The following is a 13,617-nucleotide window of genomic DNA, read 5'->3' on the forward strand; positions in this document are numbered from 1 at the left end:
TTTTAAGAGCAATTACAATTACAGTTTTGTTTTTCTCATTATTACTTTTATATTTATAAAATTAAAAAGAAATATATATTGATGAGGGGTAGGGCAAAAATAACTTAAAAAAGATAATTTTATACCATATACTTTTCTTGTTGCTTTAGTTTGTGGTGGTTGGGTTCTCATTTTACTCATTGCATTTAAACATCCAATAATTATATATATATATAATTTTAAATTAAATCATAGCGTTTTTAATATGCTGATGCTGCTTTGAAAAGTTTTGTGTTATGTTGTGTGTGTGTGTGTGTGTGTGTGTAGTTTTGTTTGCGATTCTTAAACAAGTTTAAATTATGCGAGCATCGGCTTTGCGTGTTTATTCTTTTACTTTTGTATGTTTTTGTTGGAAAATATGGAAATGCGCAGAACCCGAACATCGCTCTTCTTTGTCTTCTTGTTTTTTAAATTTTTATTCCCACATGTAAGATGCCGTTGTCTCTTGTTGTTGTTGTGGCTATTCTTGTTGTTGAAGATTTCAAAGTTTAGTGTATAATTATGTTTGTTGTTGTTTTCTTGCGGTTGTTGTTGTTGTTGTTTCTGCTGCTATTATTGTTGTTTATTTAGCGATTAGCATTCTTGAGCTGGTTAGACAACCAGTCAAGTCCCTCATAGAGACCGTCGCCGCTGGTTGCACACGTCGCCTGTATATACCAATTGCGATTTCTGAGTGAATGCAAACCTAACTTATCGGTAATTTCAGCCGCATTCATTGCATTTGGCAGATCCTGGAGAGGAAGAAAGATAGAGAGAGAGAGAGAAGATGGACATTTAGTATTGATTAAGGAAATGGAAATACATTTCTCTATTAATTAGTGGGAGTGCACTTTCAAGACCCTGGTTATCTCGCGCTACAGTTTTTCTTTCTTATCAACGCCAATCAACATTTGTTTAACACGTGCGTTAGTCTAGTTTGCGCAATATGCTATTTCAAAAATGCTGTCGTCATGGAAATAGTTTATTTTAAACAAAAACTATGCTTGAGGAAACCAGCCACTAATTAATTGTCTACTACTAACTAAATAATTACCTGTTTGTTGGCGAATATTAGTAAGACTGCATCTCTAAGCTCGTCCTCGGCCAGCATACGCATCAATTCCTCTCTCGCCTCGCCGATACGCTCTCTATCGTTGCTATCAACGACGAAGATAAGACCCTGTATAAAAAGTATATATAAAGAAAACACATAGAACAATGTTAATCGGGTGCGAAGATAACGATTGGAAATAAGGTATGCAGCCTATAATAGTAGAGATATCAGTCCCGTCTTGAAACAAAAATTAACTTTGAATAATCATAAGTAATCATTACAAGTTGTTAACATCATCTAGATTGAATTAAAGGTAATTAGTGATAAAGGTGGCATTGAACGTACTTGTGTATTCTGGAAGTAATGCCTCCATAATGGACGAATTTTGTCTTGGCCGCCCACATCCCACACTGTAAAGCTAATATTCTTGTATTCTACAGTCTCCACATTGAAACCTGCGAGTGAACGGAATAGGGAACAGATTAGTATTTACTTATTTATTATAGATGTGTTACTTACCAATAGTAGGTATCGTTGTAACAATTTCGCCTAATTTGAGTTTGTACAGAATTGTGGTTTTACCAGCGGCATCCAAACCGACCATCAATATTCTCATTTCCTTTTTGCCGAAAAGGCCTTTGAATAGATTCGCAAATACATTTCCCATGTTGATGCTGCTTGTTGCTTCGCTCCTTCTCCTTTTTGTCTTTCAATGTGGATGGGATGTTTATTATATTAATTAATTACACTACACAGCTGACTGTTCTTCTTCTTCGTATTTAGTATTTTAGTATTTTATGGAGTAACTTTTATAAACAAGTTCAAATCCGAGTTGCCAGAACTGCTGTCGACTGCTGCTGCAACTCCTTTGGTGGATGTGTGCGGTGCTATTGCAACTTGAAGAAGAAACTGCAATAAATTGAAGAGACCAAAAGACCGAGCGCAAAAGTTAGTTTCACTTAGCTTAATTCGATTAACTGAAAAATAAATATATGATAAAATAACAACAAGGGGAGCGCAATTAAACTGAATTGAATGTGAGTAGTGAAGTTTTAGTCAAATGTTGTTCAGGTTTCGCTGCTTAATTGCAAACTGTTTTAATTATTTAGCTTCGATTGTGAAGCTGACGTGTTTGAGGCGAGCAATGATGAGTAAACCGGAAAACGAAATGAAATTATGAAATCTACCATTAAAAAATGAAAATGCGAGCTAACAAATCTGCCTCATCCAAGCGAGCCACTTAGCCAGCGAGAAAGTGTAGAAATTGCCAAGGAAAAGCTTTTACCAAAAAAGTTCATTGACAACCGCAGCAAGTTCAAGAAGTCTCGCATTCAGAAAAATAGAATCAACAAAGAAAAGAGCCTGTCAAAAATAAAGAAAAGACAACATTGATTTGACTGTTAGGTTCACAGCCGGTGCTCAGTCGACGCTGACGCTGACGTCGCAGCAACTGATAAGGTATTGATTTTTTTGTTCGTCTGCGTCGCACGTCTTTTTAAAGGAAAAACGTGTAGTGGCAGAGCGCGTAAATGATTGGAGGTGGGAAATATGCTAGATTTATCAGTGCAAATGCTTAGCGCTCCCGCTCGATGACTCGACCGCTGTCCAAGTCGAAATCTGTGGTGAGTCAGCAACAGTAGCGGATTTAACTATTGTTAGTGCGTATGTGTGTGTGTGTGCATTTTTGTGAGTAAAGTACAGACACTCACACATCAATTTACTCCAATTTACAATTGAATTGAAATTTTAATTGATTTCGAACAGAAAACAACAACAATGTGGCACACACAGAGCCGACTTGAGTTGTTACCTTTAAAAAGGGAATGCGCAAATAACAAGTGATGAGCACTCTATTAGAAAAACTTGCATAAATACTGTCTAAGTGTCGTGCCTTTGCAAAGAGAAAAATCAAAACTAAACGATACGGACGCAATTTCGCAAAAAATATGTGTAAGAAAATTAAAACTACACGTAGCAACTTTTATGTGCCGCGGCCAGCAGCACAGCAGCAGCAACACCCTGCAACGCACACACAGACACGGTACATAAACACATATACGCACATGAGAGTTTAGGGTTGCCTAAAGTCTTGTGTGCGTGTTACATTCTCGTTGTTTAAGTCGAGTTTGGCAAAACGAAAATCACATAGACACCTATTGATGGAGTTGAAAGCTCATCAAACGTGTAGAATTGTTTATTTTCCATTGTTTGCGTAGCAAATTAATACACTGGGTAAACCACGCACACATTAGACAGCCCTATGCAATTTTTTAAGTGTATGTGTGTGTGTGTGTGAGTGGATGCCTTTGTGTGAGTACTAAGAAATGATGACGGCGACGTATGCTTTTTTTCATTTGCTTTCGTTGAACAGCGGTAGCCTTGTTTTATTAATTTTTAGTCGAAATATTTGATTGATTTGCACTTTGGACATTGCTTTCGTATTCCGTTTTCATTATTTGCACTTTGCACTCATTATTTACCGTTTTCTTTATAGTTTTTTTGTAAATTTCCCTTTGACCAAATTTTCTGCCTCAAAACCGACAGCAAAGAAGAATGTACAAGTTGGCGATGACACAGAGTTGGTTGCGATACCGTTAATCGATTTCCCCTGTATGGGACAATCGATTGTTCTCACTTTTAAAAGAAATTCAATAAAAAATGCATTATATAATAGAGAAATACTATCACAATGCAAAATTAAATTTGAATAAATGTGCAGTAGCTTAAAAAGTTGAGCGATGAGGCTTTTATTCTTTTTATTGTGAACGATAATTTGAATTTCGTGCATTCGATTGCAATACCACTCCCATCGCAAGTTGCTCACGTCAGATGCATGTGTGCGTATGTTAAAATTTCTACACTAATACACCAACATCACCCACATTGCTGCGGCAGCACTTTTAATACAAAAAGATAAAAATGCTACCAGCTTTTTACAATAAGGCGCCGTTTTATAATAGTAGCATCTAAAACTTGATTTATAAACAATACGCACCAAATAATTGAATCAAACGCACACCAATTTGAGCAGAAATTTTAGAAATTTCTGCTTGGAAATGTCTAAAAATCACAGAGCGAAATAAAACTTGACCGAGAATACACTTGCCTTTGAAAAAACTGCGAATTCACCAACGCTGAAAATGAACGCAATGCTGAGCGTGCCCGTATGCTAGAGCAGCAGCACTATAATATGCTATGGTGGGTTTTTATACGGCATTCATATGCTGCCACGTCTTGTCCACAAGCGAGGCCGGTGTGTTGAATTTAGAGATGATAACAAGCGTGACATGCTAGATATTCCAATCGATTTATAGAATGTTTTATCCAAAAACTCCATTTTATGGCAAAGCATTTCTACTGGAAAATCAAATTCTTAAAGTCAACGTGAGTCAATATTACAACAGTGTTTCGAGATAGGGGAAACAGTTAAGCGGCACTTCTGTCAATATGTGGTCTAATGAGGCTGCCGGTCAAGAATGATATATCGATAATTCTGTTGTCTACTAGGGCAACATTGCTCTAATTACTCAACACTGATGTTTAGTTTGTGATTTTGTTTTAAAGCCAGTAAATTTTCATCAATTATTACGCAGTCCGACGAATTGAACCAATTATTACCATGGCTCTGCAAGACGCCCCGCACTACAACATATCGCATCAACACACTACGCACCAGTGTGGTGGACTACAAACTGAAATTGGAAACCAAATTAAGCGCGCTTTATGGTTCGTCAGCTCCTCGAGTTTATGAGTTGAAAGAAATACCTGAAATGCTGTGTATTTCACCTTTGGACACAACAGCGGAAAATACATATGATGACTGCCGCAAAGAGATTATCGTTGACACCAGTTGCGGCGCTGCGGTATTGCGTGGTGCACACATTTATGCTCCTGGCGTGTTGGCTATGGAATCAGGCACTCAGCTTCATGAAATTGTCAATGTGTTTGCCGATTTGCCAGGAAAATGCAAACGGGGCACAGCAACTCGCTACGACTGCAATGAGAAGATCTACGTAGGTGTGGGTGAGGTGCTCATGCAACGCCATCAGCTGTACAACAACAAGGAACAGCCAGCTTCGGGAATTGCAGTGCGCATGCAAACGAATGTGAGTGGAGTTCCCACATTGGGAGATCTAAGTGATGAGGATGCACTGCTCCAGAACTTGCCCTCAATGGTATGCGTAAGGGTGCTAGATCCACAGCCGGGTGAACGCATTCTTGACATGTGCGCGGCACCAGGCAACAAGACAACACACATGGCCGAACTGATGGGCAACAGAGGCACCATAATTGCCCTGGATAACTCAGCGAATCGTGTGCGATCCATGAAAGAGAAGCTTGCCAATTACACTTGCATTACGGCGCATCAATTTGATGCTACAAAAGCATGGGATGACAGCAGTGTTACAGATTCAATAGCTCCGCCATTTGCATCTGGTAGCTTTGATCGCATACTGTTGGATGCACCCTGCAGTGGATTGGGCAATCGTCCGCAGCTCTGTTGCAACATTAAGCAGCCCAAGGTGCTTCAATCCTACCCACATATACAGCGCAATCTACTCTCTCAGGCTGTGCCCTTGCTTCGTCCTGGTGGCATCCTTGTCTACAGCACCTGCACCGTTACCGAGGCTGAATGTGAGGAGATCGTGTCCTGGGCTTTACGCAAATACACTCAACTGCAGCTGGTGGATGCAACACCGAAACTGGGCGCACCTGGTCTACCATTGCCAGATCTAGATGCTGCCCAGCGCGACCTTCTGCAGCGTTTTGGGCCAAGTCATGAGAATCGTATGCAAAACTTGGATACTGTCGGCTTCTTTATAGCCAAATTTCAGAAGGTTTTGGATTAGGCGTTGTTATGATATGAACTAAACTACTTATAACTATGATTGAAAGCTATATAAAAGAAGAATATATAAATCAAAATATCGGAACTATATTTTATTTAGTCGTTTTCTCCATTCAAGATGAGTTATTCGGATTCATCCAGAGTCAAATACTTATTTTTTTTTTTTAAGTTGACTTGAAATTGCTATTTCTAAGTTAACTAATTTACACCGAACTCGTTTTCCCAATTATCAATTCATCAATTTGTATCCAAAGTCCTTTTGAAATCGCCTGAATTTCATCTTGTTTTATTATTTTAATTTAAATTGCAGTTAATATATATATTTGTTTATATTTTACATCTATGCATTTTGTTAAGTGTTTGTGGCAATTCTTCTGTTTTCTCTTTTGTTTTTTTAATAACGAAATTAGCATATTGTTGTTTGCTTTAGTTCATTCGATTTTAAAAATTACTTAAATAATGTACAATACATATTAATAATTATAATATTACAATTACATGATCTATCGCTAAATTGTTGTTGCTGAGTGTGTGTATCTGTATGCTTTTGTGTGTGTCAGTGTGTGCCTCTGCACGTCTGTGTGTGTGTGTTCTAAATGTTTTGCTGAGTTATCTAAATAGTATATTTAACTGTTCTTCAAAATGCAACAGCTGCATTTAGTTGTTGCTTAGAACAAAGAATTGCATTGTGATTTATTTAAAGTTATTTAAATTAGATAGTTTTTGTTTGCTTGTTTTTTTTTGTTTATAATTTGTTGCTTTAATTAATACAAGTACAAGTTGATTTGTATGTAAGTTATCTAATGTATATTTGTTGCCGCTGTTCATGATTGAAGATTACGCTTGGAATCGACTTTACCATTAGATTAAAAAAACTCTGCAATCTTCAAACCTTGCATAGCTTTTTACTCATATATGCATTTATAAAACAGATCTCAACCCCATCAAGTCAAAGTACAGTTACTTTACTGAAGAAAACTTCAATTACTGCATAGCTAGCTATTTTTTTTTCTTTTTGTTTGGTTGGACTTTCTGAATAGGTCGAATTGAATTATTTAAAAAAATAGAAGGTTTTAGAGCAAAAGGATGGGGAATGCGTATGCTCAATGTGCGATATGGTTGGCAAAATGGGAACAGCTACGGCTACAGCTACAGCTACAGGATGCCGATGCTTAAATTTTAATCGGATTTCTTTCTCTCTTGTGTGTATGTGTGTTTTGTGTATCCTTACAACAACGGCCCGTGCTTCATCCTTATGTGTCGTTATTTAGCTTACGAGCTACATACATGCTACATATCTTTTGTTTTTAATTATTTACGTCGGGATATTTAGCGTCTTGAACTGATCTTCTTGCATCTCAGTCATCATGAAGGTGCCATCCTGCAGCAGCAAAACTACGCGACGGGTTCCGCCTGTAATTTGAATAAATTATTATAAATTGATTAAAAATTATTTTAGAATAATAGCAATCGCTTACCTGGGGAAGGTAAATCCGCTTGCACCACCTCGGCAGGTATTTGTGCCTCGGTGCCATCGCTATCCGATGTTGTGATGTGAATCTGCGCCGTGTGCGGTGTGCTGCCCGCTGATGCCGCTTCCTGTTGCTGTTGCTGCTGCTGCAACACCGCAGCCTGGTGCTGGGCCAGTTCCTCCTCAGTCATGGTCACAAGTATATGCTCGCCATCAGCGGTGGCTTCGCCTTGTTGGCCCACAGCAGCGACGGCTTCAGCCACAGCATTGTCCAGCGTTAGCACATCCTGATCATCGCCCTCGGCGGCAGCCACATAGGCGAACTGTTGCTCCCCATCGGGTCCCTGGGTCACGAGTATTGTCTGGCCCTCGGCATTCTTGCCGGCCACCTGATAGACTGTGCCATCTTCGCCACGCACCAACAGTGCGGAGCCATCCTCGTTGGTGAGCACCTGCTGATCACCTCCAAGCAGGGCTTGAGCGGCAGCCTCTAGCTGTTCGCGCTGCTGTTCCTGTTGTTGCTCCTGTTCCATTTGAAGCTGCGTCTCCTCTTGGCCAATTAGCTTGCCAGTAATGGGACACAGCTGTGCCTGATGCTGTTGCAGATCGTCCTGCTCCACCTCCATCTCGATTTGCATGGGTTGTGCTTTAGCGACTGTTGCATTTGCCGTGCGTTGTCTCAGTGGGTTCAACTGTTGGACCTTCTGGATCTGCACCTGCTGCTGTTGCTGTTGCAATGCTTGAGCTTGCTGCTGACGCTGTTGGCGCACCTGCGCAACACGCTGGGCCTGTAGATCCTCTCGGGTCATCACCTTCCGCGTCACCTTGAGATCCCCAGACTTTGATAATTGCAATATCTTTTGCTCGGGCGTTACCGCCTTGGATCCAGCCACTTGTCGCTGCTGTGGCGTATTGGCGCGCGTGACCAGCATGCGTGCTCCAGCTCCAGTGGTAGCTCCGCCTCCAGCTCGGGCGGCCATTGGCGTCTGTCGCAGCGGATTGGGCGTGCTGCTGCTGCCCACAGGCCGACGTTGCATAGGAGGCACCTGGCCAGGAGTGCGCAACACATGCGTGCGCTGACCAACGGTAACCGGTGAATTGTTGCCAGATGATCGACCAACAGTCATACGCTTGGCCACCGTGGATGTGGTTGTTTGGCTAGGTTTTGGAACTGGTGATGGTGCGCTACTTTCCGATTGCTCTACCCGAAAAATACCGCTGTTGTTGTTGACCATTTCAGAGCGAGATAAATAACGCACTGGACACTCAAGCTTATTTCGTTTCTTAAAAAGGAAAGAGTTGAGGTTAATATATTTATTTTATATATTATAAATAAATATAAATATTTTTATAGACCATCCGAACTTACTGCGTGTATAGTATTGGGCATTTCGGGCTTTCGGAACATGCCCGTGCTTGTGCTATCCTCCGTGTAGATGACCTCACCCATTTTTTGCTCCTTATCCCCAAAATTAGAGCTGGACGACGAATTGCCATTGATGCGAGGCGCGGTTGGCATTTTGGGCTTATTCAGCTGCACGGAACTGCCGCCGTTTTTTAAACGCTTCACTGTGTGTGAAGGTATTAGATCCTCCTCAAGATCTTCCAGTTCCATCGAGTCATTGGAAACATTTAGTCCAGCAGCATCCGAACTGGAATCTGTATGATTTAATTTCCGCTTAAGACCTGCTGCCGTCGAACCAGTTGTCGACCATTCCTGTTCCGTTGCGGACTCATCCTCATTAGCCGAGGAGGGCGACGTCGAACCTTCGCCGGCACCACCTTCGTTAACCCATTGCTTAAATTGATCCATAGCTTTGGTCTTGGAAGTGCGCGATGGACGCGATGCGCCAGTGGTTGAATTGGGTGATATTGCAGAGGATTGTGGGCTATGCGGCGCTGCGTCCAATTTGCCTCCAGTGTGAGACTGTTGTTTGTCTTGCTGTGGTTTTTCCTGCTGCATACGCTTCAAAGCATCTAGGCTCTTCTCTCGCTTAAGCTTTTGCCGCGCCAGCTGCTTTTCAAACATTTGAAGAAAGTAGGGCACTCGCTCCAGATTGGCCATTACCTCCCATGTGTTTTCATTGTGCGACCGATCAACCCATTTAACCAGATATTCATGGGTTTTCCGGCGTGGATTAAAACGTTTCGCCACAATACTGTCCACAGCCTCCTCAGTACGCTGCTCAGTTTTGGGATCGACTCGCGTGGCAATGCGATTGTTATTCTTGACAACGCCCGATAATGTCGATTGTGCTGAGGCTCCAGGTGGAGTGGGCGTACCAGGCTTAGATTTGGGCCGTTCATTTTCTGTATCCTTAAGTTGTGAAGCAACAGTTGGCAATTTGCCACCGGGCGATTCTTTAAGTGGACGAATATTGTGTTATATAGTATATATGTATAACAAAAAAACTTTTAACTCTTACTTCTTGTGGGCGAAACACTTGAAGTGTTGTTACTGTTTGCAGTGCTGTTGTTATTATTATTGTTGTTGGGATTCACTACAGTTTTGGTGATGCGCACAGGCATATCCTGCAGTTGGCCATGCCCGATCTTGCCAAAGGACTGTATTGTCCGACCGGCAACAATCCAAGGTTCACGCACGCTCTCTTCCAGCTTTACCCAGTGCTGGTAAAGTGCCCAGGAATTTGAAATGTTACTCTCCTTGCGTGTGTGCAACTGTGTGGCCTTCCAAAGCGTGAATGCCCAAATTGTAGGCTTGGTGTCAAGAGATTCCTTCAAACTTGAATTTTCCTTCTCACAGGCATCATCTTCCTTGTGCGACTGAAACTCTTCAACAAAGTTAAAGGCGCGCAAGCACCGTCCACAAACGAGCACATCCATGTTGGCTAATTCCTCTTGGGCAACTAAATAATGAAGGCTTTCTGTTAAAAATTTCTTTTTTTTTTTTTTTTTTTGCTTCGACTTTCAACCACTTGCCTCTTATTATATTTGCGTGTTTGCCTATTTCCGTCGGTGCAATCTCCTGTGCCAACATTATACAACAAACCACCGTAGTAACTGTAAAATATACAATTTGAATTTTTTTCTGTCACAATTTAAAAACAAATAAAAACCGAAGGAAATACGCGCACAAACATACACACGCACATGAGAGCAAAAAAAAAAATAAAGTACAGTGCCGTGGTGTGTTTTGTGAAACGAAGTGGCAACATTCACAACTGGCAGCAAAGCGTGGTGAATTTTTAGCTGTATGTAATGGCTGCAGAGAATACAGAGCCTCAGCAGAAAGGCGAGCACAAAGCGTAATGGCCAAAAAATGCAACGAACGCCCGCACAGAAGTAGACGCACAAAACAGCAAACCGGGCGCGAAAAATGCAACATCAAAACATGAGCTCTTCTACACAATATTTAATTTATTCAAATTTATATACATAATTTTCTTTGCTTGTTCTTATCTTTCAACTAGCCGCCATTTTTGGGTTAAAAGCCGCACATTGCATTTACATCTGCATTGACTGTATTAATTAAATATAGACACACATTCGCACACGAAACTTAGCTCAAGGTTTTATAATTGTTATACGGATCATTGATACAATACAGCCCCTTATCAAGCGATATTTTAGACAAAATTTGCCATGTATGACCGCTTTTTTCCACGAGATTTATGTATGCACTTTGCGTTTTCGTTTTTTAGCTTAGTTTTTTTTTTTTTTTTTTTGTTAAACACACCTTCATATACAAAAGTATATTGAGCAAATGTAGAGAACAACCAGTTTGTATTTTAACAACTAATTTTAATTTGACTGTTTTTATTCTCCAACTCGCGCAACGCTGTTCACAATTGCACGCGCGCCAACTCTGAATGCCAAAAAAGTTTGTACAACTGAACGAAGTGGCCAGTTCTGTTTTCAGGGCACGGCTTGGGTGACACTTGAGTGCGCTACTTTATATACATGAATTTTCTAACTTCAATAAAAACTGGACTGCTAGTGTATATTTATTGTTAAGTTAAATTAATTACTTACAGTTTTATTTTTTCAACCTTGTAAATTATGAAATACGTACAATTTAGGCGACTTTAATATTTGAAACGTGTCGTATATGCACAATCAATTGTGTAGCGCCGTTTTCCGTTCGTCCGCGTTTTGTAGCACTTTGTTAGCCAATCACGTGGCGTGGTGTATTACCGCTTTCAGTATGGCAGCACTGTTCGTTTTACATTAATTGAGATAAATCAAATTAAATGCGATTTAATAATGCACGGAGATATTTTTTGAAATATTTGTAATTTTTTATTTCTGTCCTATATCAATGCTTGCTTTCCGACAACTGACTTACGCTTTTGCTATGAATATTGGCAACTCTATACTTCAGCTGCCAAATTATTTCAGACTGTGTTGTGGGCACACTGTTTGTTTGCCGGTCTGATGTGCATGCCGAGAAAAATAGTATTGCTTTTCTAATTAAGCAACAAAAATGGCCGACGATGAACAAGACGACCAAAAGGAGTACCGTTGGGAGACTGGCTATGAAAAGACTTGGTATATTCAGAGGACACTATTTCATAAGGTTTTGTTGTGTATATGTATATCGAATTGTATTGTGCTACAGGGAAGCCATCAAGGAGGATGATGATGGCCTGCTGGACGGTGCCATCGCCGATATTATACAAAAGGCAAAACGCAAACGACAGGCGGACAAGACTAAACAGAATCGCCTGGGAATGATGCGGCATATGTTCATCGTCTTAGATTGCTCTGAGTCGATGAGCGTGCCTGATCTGAAGCCCACGCGTTTGTTATGCACCCTTAAGTTGCTGGAGATCTTTATTGAAGAGTTTTTCGACCAGAATCCCATAAGCCAGCTGGGTATTATCGCACTAAAGGCAAAGAGAGCGGAGAAAATTACCGAGCTGACCGGTACCTCGCGAGTGCATCTCAAGGCTTTAGCAAAGTTAGTAGATCCAATATTTTTGAGCATGTGTAAGAGATACCTTGATTATCCTACTCTTTCGCAGCCTGGCGAATGTCCCTCTAACCAGTGAGCCCTCACTGCAAAATGGCTTGGATTTGGCGTTGAAGACCCTTAAAGTGGTGCCGTCGCATGCATCGCGAGAAATCGTTATCATCATGGGCTCACTGACTACCTGCGATCCAGTGGATATTAATATAACTATAGATGAGCTGAAGAGGGAACGAATACGCTGTTCGGTTATTTCGTTATCAGCAGAAATTCACATCTGCCGCTATTTAACGCAACAGACTATGGGCACCTTTGGTGCTGTATTGGACGATGCACATTATCGAGATCAGTTGTTGTCTCAGGTGGATCCACCACCCGCTGCAAAGACACAGGATAACTCACTGATACGCATGGGCTTTCCGCACAGCAAGGACGAGGTGGAGGGTAAGGATGCACCGCTATCCATGTGCATGTGCCACATCGAAAATCTTGAAGAGCCCAGCGAATTGTCCACCACCGGTCATCATTGTCCACAATGCAACAGCAAATATTGTGAGCTGCCAGTCGAGTGCCAATGTTGTGGGCTGACGCTGGTGTCAGCGCCCCATTTGGCCCGCTCCTATCATCATTTGTTCCCAGTGCCCAACTTCGAGGAATTGTCTTATGACATGGTGCCACCGGCATCGCCTGACTGCGATAGCTTGCGCAAATGCTTTGCCTGCATAAGGGTGCTGAATCCCGTGACAGACAAAAGTGTTTTCAAGTGTGGCTACTGCAATCAGTTCTTCTGCATAGATTGTGATATATTTATTCATGAGACACTGCATGCTTGCGTCGGCTGCAATACAATACCAGGAGTTGCTGGCTTGGTCTACCAGAAGCAAGGTGGCAGAGCGACTAACAACATGCCGCAGCACCAGCAACAACAACAACAACAACAGCAGCAACCACCGCAGCAACAACAACAACAGCAGCTACAGCAACCTCAAACGATGCTGCCTTCCACCTCCAAGCAACGGCCTCAGTTTAATATGTAAGACTTGATCAGTTGAGTTGTTCACTAAAAACATGCATTACTATTTAGATTAAGACATATATTTAGGAATAAAAGTTGTATTTTACAATGCATTGTAGTTTATATATAATATAAAATTTTTTATTTGTTTAAAAATGTTTTACATTTTAAATGAAACAGGAAAATTAATGGAAAGCCCCTAAATTAGTAATAATTATAAGGTCAATCGGAAGTAGGCTGTTTTGCAAAAACCATTCAAGTAGTATGATACATATTTGTG

General features: G+C 41.0%; 4 protein-coding genes across 8 annotated transcripts; 2 read left to right on the top strand and 2 right to left on the bottom strand.

Annotated features, from left to right (window-relative positions):
• Positions 1–564: 564 nt before the first annotated feature.
• On the bottom strand, positions 565–4,205 carry Arf1 (ADP-ribosylation factor 1). Of its 2 annotated transcripts, none has more exons than XM_018101842.3 (5): positions 4,068–4,205; positions 1,592–1,981; positions 1,418–1,527; positions 1,073–1,198; positions 565–770 (listed from the first exon to the last, which is right to left on the bottom strand). In XM_018101842.3, the coding sequence occupies exons 2-5, from the start codon at positions 1,737–1,739 to the stop codon at positions 606–608; spliced, it is 549 nt and encodes a 182-aa protein (XP_017957331.1). In that variant the 5' UTR covers positions 1,740–1,981; positions 4,068–4,205; the 3' UTR covers positions 565–605. The 2 variants fall into 2 exon arrangements, with proteins under 2 accessions (XP_017957331.1, XP_017957332.1); XM_018101843.3 differs by lacking the exon at positions 4,068–4,205 and adding an exon at positions 3,553–3,686.
• On the top strand, positions 2,389–6,312 carry LOC108650220 (tRNA (cytosine(72)-C(5))-methyltransferase NSUN6). 3 transcript variants are annotated; one of them, XM_018099338.3, is made up of 2 exons: positions 2,389–2,694; positions 4,666–6,312. In XM_018099338.3, exons 1-2 carry the CDS (start codon positions 2,662–2,664, stop codon positions 5,920–5,922), a joined length of 1,290 nt encoding a protein of 429 aa, XP_017954827.1. In that variant the 5' UTR covers positions 2,389–2,661; the 3' UTR covers positions 5,923–6,312. The 3 variants fall into 3 exon arrangements, with proteins under 3 accessions (XP_017954827.1, XP_089115480.1, XP_030241844.1); XM_089259354.1 differs by lacking the exon at positions 2,389–2,694 and adding an exon at positions 4,133–4,270; XM_030385984.2 differs by lacking the exon at positions 2,389–2,694 and adding an exon at positions 4,317–4,456.
• Chro (chromodomain-containing protein chromator) lies at positions 6,163–11,259 on the bottom strand. Of its 2 annotated transcripts, none has more exons than XM_018101835.3 (6): positions 11,090–11,259; positions 10,333–10,413; positions 9,819–10,259; positions 8,762–9,753; positions 7,400–8,675; positions 6,163–7,334 (listed from the first exon to the last, which is right to left on the bottom strand). In XM_018101835.3, exons 2-6 carry the CDS (start codon positions 10,388–10,390, stop codon positions 7,237–7,239), a joined length of 2,865 nt encoding a protein of 954 aa, XP_017957324.1. In that variant the 5' UTR covers positions 10,391–10,413; positions 11,090–11,259; the 3' UTR covers positions 6,163–7,236. The 2 variants fall into 2 exon arrangements, with proteins under 2 accessions (XP_017957324.1, XP_089115472.1); XM_089259346.1 differs by lacking the exon at positions 11,090–11,259 and adding an exon at positions 10,908–11,045.
• A 482-nt stretch (positions 11,260–11,741) lies between these two features.
• Positions 11,742–13,444, top strand: Ssl1 (general transcription factor IIH subunit 2 Ssl1). The gene is made up of 3 exons (XM_018101840.3): positions 11,742–11,901; positions 11,972–12,313; positions 12,378–13,444. The coding sequence occupies exons 1-3, from the start codon at positions 11,837–11,839 to the stop codon at positions 13,357–13,359; spliced, it is 1,389 nt and encodes a 462-aa protein (XP_017957329.1). The 5' UTR covers positions 11,742–11,836; the 3' UTR covers positions 13,360–13,444.
• The last annotated feature ends 173 nt before the right edge of the window (positions 13,445–13,617 follow it).

This window comes from Drosophila navojoa, chromosome 4, assembly GCF_054131105.1.
Source record: "Drosophila navojoa isolate 15081-1374.11 chromosome 4, UAZ_NAV_1.0, whole genome shotgun sequence".
In the NCBI taxonomy this organism is placed as follows: Eukaryota; Metazoa; Arthropoda; class Insecta; order Diptera; family Drosophilidae; genus Drosophila; species Drosophila navojoa.

What these genes read in the sequence shown, in the direction of transcription:
- Chro (XM_018101835.3), bottom strand. Translation starts at nt 10,390, where the DNA reads ATGTTGGCACAGGAGATTGCACCGACGGAAATAGGCAAACACGCAAAT. An exon ending in AAGTGTTTCGCCCACAAGAA is followed by an intron (nt 9,754 to 9,818) that starts GTAAGAGTTAAA and finishes GTCCACTTAAAG; the next exon opens with AATCGCCCGGTGGCAAATTG. An exon ending in AGCGGATTTACCTTCCCCAG is followed by an intron (nt 7,335 to 7,399) that starts GTAAGCGATTGC and finishes TTCAAATTACAG; the next exon opens with GCGGAACCCGTCGCGTAGTT.
- LOC108650220 (XM_030385984.2), top strand. Translation starts at nt 4,388, where the DNA reads ATGTTTTATCCAAAAACTCCATTTTATGGCAAAGCATTTCTACTGGAA. An exon ending in ATCAAATTCTTAAAGTCAAC is followed by an intron (nt 4,457 to 4,665) that starts GTGAGTCAATAT and finishes ATTATTACGCAG; the next exon opens with TCCGACGAATTGAACCAATT.
- Arf1 (XM_018101842.3), bottom strand. Translation starts at nt 1,739, where the DNA reads ATGGGAAATGTATTTGCGAATCTATTCAAAGGCCTTTTCGGCAAAAAG. An exon ending in TACAACGATACCTACTATTG is followed by an intron (nt 1,528 to 1,591) that starts GTAAGTAACACA and finishes GTTCACTCGCAG; the next exon opens with GTTTCAATGTGGAGACTGTA. An exon ending in ATTACTTCCAGAATACACAA is followed by an intron (nt 1,199 to 1,417) that starts GTACGTTCAATG and finishes CTTTTTATACAG; the next exon opens with GGTCTTATCTTCGTCGTTGA.
- Ssl1 (XM_018101840.3), top strand. Translation starts at nt 11,837, where the DNA reads ATGGCCGACGATGAACAAGACGACCAAAAGGAGTACCGTTGGGAGACT. An exon ending in ACTGGCTATGAAAAGACTTG is followed by an intron (nt 11,902 to 11,971) that starts GTATATTCAGAG and finishes ATTGTGCTACAG; the next exon opens with GGAAGCCATCAAGGAGGATG. An exon ending in CATCTCAAGGCTTTAGCAAA is followed by an intron (nt 12,314 to 12,377) that starts GTTAGTAGATCC and finishes ACTCTTTCGCAG; the next exon opens with CCTGGCGAATGTCCCTCTAA.